This window comes from Pocillopora verrucosa, chromosome 6, assembly GCF_036669915.1.
Source record: "Pocillopora verrucosa isolate sample1 chromosome 6, ASM3666991v2, whole genome shotgun sequence".
Taxonomy (NCBI): domain Eukaryota; kingdom Metazoa; phylum Cnidaria; class Anthozoa; order Scleractinia; family Pocilloporidae; genus Pocillopora; species Pocillopora verrucosa.
The window spans coordinates 18,999,160-19,004,159 of NC_089317.1; the positions used below are offsets into that span (position 1 = coordinate 18,999,160).

The 5,000-nt window shown below is 34.2% G+C and overlaps 1 protein-coding gene across 1 annotated transcript in view; it reads right to left on the bottom strand.

Annotated features, from left to right (window-relative positions):
* Nucleotides 1-4,900: 4,900 nt before the first annotated feature.
* The window catches only part of LOC136281929 (uncharacterized), a 678-nt gene continuing 578 nt past the window's right edge, over nucleotides 4,901-5,000 (bottom strand). Inside the window, exon 1 of the mRNA XM_066168968.1 lies at nucleotides 4,901-5,000. This exon is cut by the window's right edge and continues 578 nt beyond it. Within this exon, the coding sequence (XP_066025065.1) occupies nucleotides 4,901-5,000 (100 nt within the window).

Here is a 5,000-nt window from a genome sequence, read left to right on the forward strand (position 1 = left end):
GGCTTTCCTTTCTTCGTTTAGAGAAATAATGATGTTATCATCTTTCCACCAGCTCAGTGGAAAGTGAGAGTGAATGAGACTGATAGTGTCTTTGTTACGTAAGGATAAAAAGTCAGAAACGGTCTGCAAAACTCTCTTACTTTAATTTTTTAACCAATTAAACTAAAGCTTTACATTCTTGCTTTGTGATTGTGTGGATGCCAATTACTGGTAATTTAACTTTTATGCAGCAAAATACAAAGAAAATGTTATCTTCATTTATGTGCCCTGAACATTACAGGGAAGGAGGCAGGTTAAATTAAAAACATGAATTAAAATAAGAGGGCCCCCATTAATTTCAGTCCTAATTAAAGGAGGATCCTTGTTTTTCCAGATTCCCACCCTTTTAAACTCATATATCTTGTGACCAATTCCTTATTTCAATGTTCAGTTTGAGTAGGACCATTGGTAAGAACACCATGATGCAGTAATGAAAGCTTGAGCTAGTGTATTTGATGCAATCTAAATAATAATATTACATGTTACAGTATGGTAACCAACACAGAAAAATTATATAATCACACAATTCCAAACAAAGGAAGTCAGGTTATTGACTTGCCTGCTTCAACTTTTGAGGGCTTAATTGGTACAGAGAATTTAGACATAGTAAACATGCAGCTACAATTAATACAAAGTTGAAAATTTGAAGATAAGTGATGAGAAAAAAAAAATATATAAATTTGAGAATAATTAGTTGATCCAATACTAAATTCTTAGAACTAACATTATAAGAATTGTATAGTTGACAGTATGGAGAATTACAAATTTGAACTGGGAGTTAAAGGATTAAATTGTATTTAATCAAAAACATGAATGGCAATAGAGGAAATTAGCTAGCACAATTCAAGTTTCCCCTCTTTAAGTATTCTGTGATGTTTTTCTATCACATGATTAAGTTTACAGTTTCCCTCATTTCACTGTCTTTTGTTCACTTGTTTGTTTGCTTTCCTAACAATCTTAGCTATTGTTGCCAACAAATGCGAGGAGCATATACATGAAAATGTGTACAGCTAATAACACTTTAATCCCTGAGAGTGATTAGCATCTAATTTCTCCTTTCAATATCACCTCTGAGTCACACATTAAGGTCATGAGAATAAAGGAAATGATAATCAACTGAAGAACCTCTTGATTGTTAAACAAATTCTCCTTGCCAGCACATAAGGAAATATATAGAAAACAGTTTGGAGAATATGCATTCTGATATTAGAGTGTAAAGGGTTAAAGACATCATGTAATCAGCTATATATATGTAGAGTACTGCTTGAATATATGATTGCATTAAGTACAAATGCCAAGTAAACATCATTCTGTGGTCTTCTACTCTTCCACCCTGAAGGTTGTCTTGTGTAACAAAAAAAAAACCTTTCTAAAGACACCTCCACAATGGTAGGTACACACAACTGACATGTATGAGTGAAGCATGTCAAGCATTAATATATGATTGTCAATTTGCCTTTTATTGCTTGCAAACAGCTTACTTCTATCACCCTTAAAAACTTCTGTATCCCCACTGTATCCCCCACCCTTGCGAAATGGCTTTTGGAATTCCTAGGAATTCCTAGGATTTTCCAAGGAATTCCTAGGAATAAAGGTGTGAATTTTCACGGTAAATTCGGACTGGGAATTCCTAGGAATTCCCAGGAATTCCCAACCATAACAACTCTGGTTCTAAAAACCTAGAAATTCCTAGAAATTCCCAGAAATTCCCAGAAATTCCAAGTTTATAGCCAACAGGACTTGGAATTCCTAGGAATTCCAACTAAGAGAACCAATGACTTTCCCTGAAAAGCTGTAAATCTAAAAAACTCCTAGGAATTTTTGGGAATTTCTGGGAATTTTTGGGAATTTTTGGGAATTTTTGGGAATTTTTAGGAATGTTTAAGAATTACTGAGAATTTTAAGCAAAAATTTGAGGCTAATGATATAAAATAAATACTTTAAATTAAAAAAACCCTGCTAAAATTCAAGTATTCAATGAAATTTATTTAGAAGCTTAATTAAGGCTTACATGTAAAATATTTTTGATTAATTATTAACATCAATGTGTGGTAATATTAGGATGGAATTTGATTTATTTTTCTTTTCTTGAAAACTTTGTATGGATTAATCCTCAATTACAGCTATTCATATAAAATAGTTCTAATCAATCATTAAATTTGGTTTGACACAAATTGTGAAGAAAATCTGTTGATTCTCTTCCATAAAATACAATATCTTAAGTTATATTTATATAGTTATATTCTTGGGAGTGAAGGGGCTAATTACAGACAAATAAAATTGATTTTTTGATTAAAATCTTGTTGTAACCGTAATGAATGAAGTTATCCTAAACTGCAAACTTAGCTGCTGTTTGTACTGTTTGTATTTTTTTTCCTGGGTTCACAATGAGTTGGCCTTGAATGAGGTTGTCAACAAGAACCTTGACCATTTTGTATCTGGATTCCTTGACATCTGAAATATGTATGTTTAAAGCTCAGACCAGGCTTTTAAGATGGCTATGAGGAAAAGGGCATTCATTGGATTCTCAAATTGAGAAATCTCTGTTATATTGAGTGACTTTTATATTGGAGTTAGTACATCTCTATCATGGGTTTTACTAAAAAAGGGCTGAATACATTATTTTGTTTTTTCCAAGGAGGGCTTCTTTATGTACTACGGTTTGTTATGAATCTTGAATGTTCCCAAACGTGACTAGAGGAATCTTGAAACCTTACTGATAGGTTTATTTCATTGTAAAGCATAAGCTTAAGAAACTGCGGCATGCAAGTGACCGATTCGATTCTCAGAATTATTCTAGTTTCAGTTGCGCCGAGCGTTATGTAAGCTTAATTCAACCCGCTACATCTATTCTATTATAAGATTTTGATCACGAAACGAATATCGCAATTTTTACTCACCACAAACTTTCAAAATCGTAGCTTTACAGATGGCCACTCGACTCTTGTTTGTACCAGTCAATATGTCAACTGTTGTCCCTTCTTTTAACTCCACGGCGCCAACGACTTTCTTCTCTTTTACAACACTCACGCTATTCTCGTTTTCCCATTGAACCACAATAAAAGCTATCTTTAGAAATGTTATATTAAGCAAAACAGTTGAGAAAAGCGATCAACCGATGAAAAGTACATTCAAAGATGAGCGCCAAATGGAGTCTTCTTTGTTTCCGATCACGGCCATGATCACGTGGATCTTTTAGGACTTGTCATTGGCTAGCAAAGTGAATCCGCTGTCTTGGCGATTGCAGTGTTAAGAGAAGCGCACAACTTTACTCTGACTTCTCCGACCGGTTGTCTGCTTCTAGTAGATGGATAGCTTGGTGATATAAATAAAGATGTGAGCTCACTCTATGTAGAAATAATCGACAAGAATCGATCGTATTACAAATGCACGATTTGTGGCCGAAAGTTGTCGAGGAAACAAAGACTCGAAACTCACTTGAGTTGTGTTAATGGCAAAGGTGAGAAATAACACAAGCCAATCATAGTTTTGAATGCGACCACAAATCGTCTTTTACCCTCATATTTATAAAAGAAGGATACCACATTCGGAAGTATAAGAGATACATAGATGATCCCAGTGCACCAGTACCTAAATCTACAAAGCTTGACCGTAGCAAGCGTTCAGCAACACGTTCCAACACCGCCATCTCGAGTCAGTCGTTTCCACTGAACTTAAAGCAGTATTGACAATAGAGTAGAGTGCGTCTTACAAAGGAGAAACATTTGTACAAGAGACAGAAGTAGCTATATGCGATTGCAGAGGTGCGTTGGAACTCTGGTCCACAAATAGTTATGCACTTCCCGAAGTATAAAACAATTTTGTTGATAGCTGACAGACAGAGAAGAACAACAAGTAAACTTAAGAGCTGTTATTATTGAAGTGTGACTAGCACTTTTCATTTTTATATAAGAAGGACTTGTAATTTGCACCAAAAATAAAAGGATGTAATGTTTTTTTGGGAGATCCAGTGATTGGGACATTTAAGAAATTAAGTTATGAAAGGAAACTTGGTTGGTACTTCTCACTACTAACAAGTCTTGTTGACAAATATTTTCAGATCAGAGTTTCAAATAAAGTAAATTGAAGACGTCATATAAAAGGTGTTTTTCCTCAAAGGGAACATTGACTACCTCTGTCTTGTCTGCATGCCAAATGTTTGCAAAGTGTGTGGATGATCCACAAGTATTGGAACTCTTACAAAAATGTTTTGTAAGAATAAAAACAGCAAAACAAATTACAGCAATTAGTCATGAAAATAGAGCAAAAAACTGAAAAAAAAAGCAGCAACAACAATCATGAAAAAAGAAAGATTAATTAGGTGTTGAATTTGTTTGTCTAAGGCATGAAATTTCTACTTAAAGTATTGTCAACAAAAAGTCTCTGACAGCGTTTGAGGCAACTGAGCTTGACTGTTCCAAGGTTTTCTAACAAAGGCAACCAGTAATGTAGGTTAGGGAAGTAAGATAACAATGTAATTATTGTTAATTATTGTGGAAGTTGGCAATTTCCATTTAACATAACTGACAGCTGGTTCATGAGAAAATCCATATTAATGTAAAGATTTACTAAAACTTAGTTTGAGTAATAAATTTCATGATCTTTAAGTTATAAACATGTACATGTATGTATATCTCTTGGTAAGTTTTGTATAGCATACCTTTTATTGAGCCAAAGTTTTAAGCCTCTGAAATTACTCTTTTTCTTAAAACCTTCACATTCAAAGTATTGAGAATTTTTTAGAATTTATGTGGACCTCAGGGTATTAAAATTGCCTCAAATTCAATTCCCAGAAATTCCCAGAAATTCCCAAGAGTTCCACACTTCTTAAATTATAGGTAGTTTGTAAAGCTGAGAATTCCTAGGAATTCCTAGGGATTCCAAGTCCAAGGGGGGAACCCATGGCCACGCCATCCGTCTGTTCGTAAAGTGCTCCATTATACTGGAAGAGTTGTCCTTTT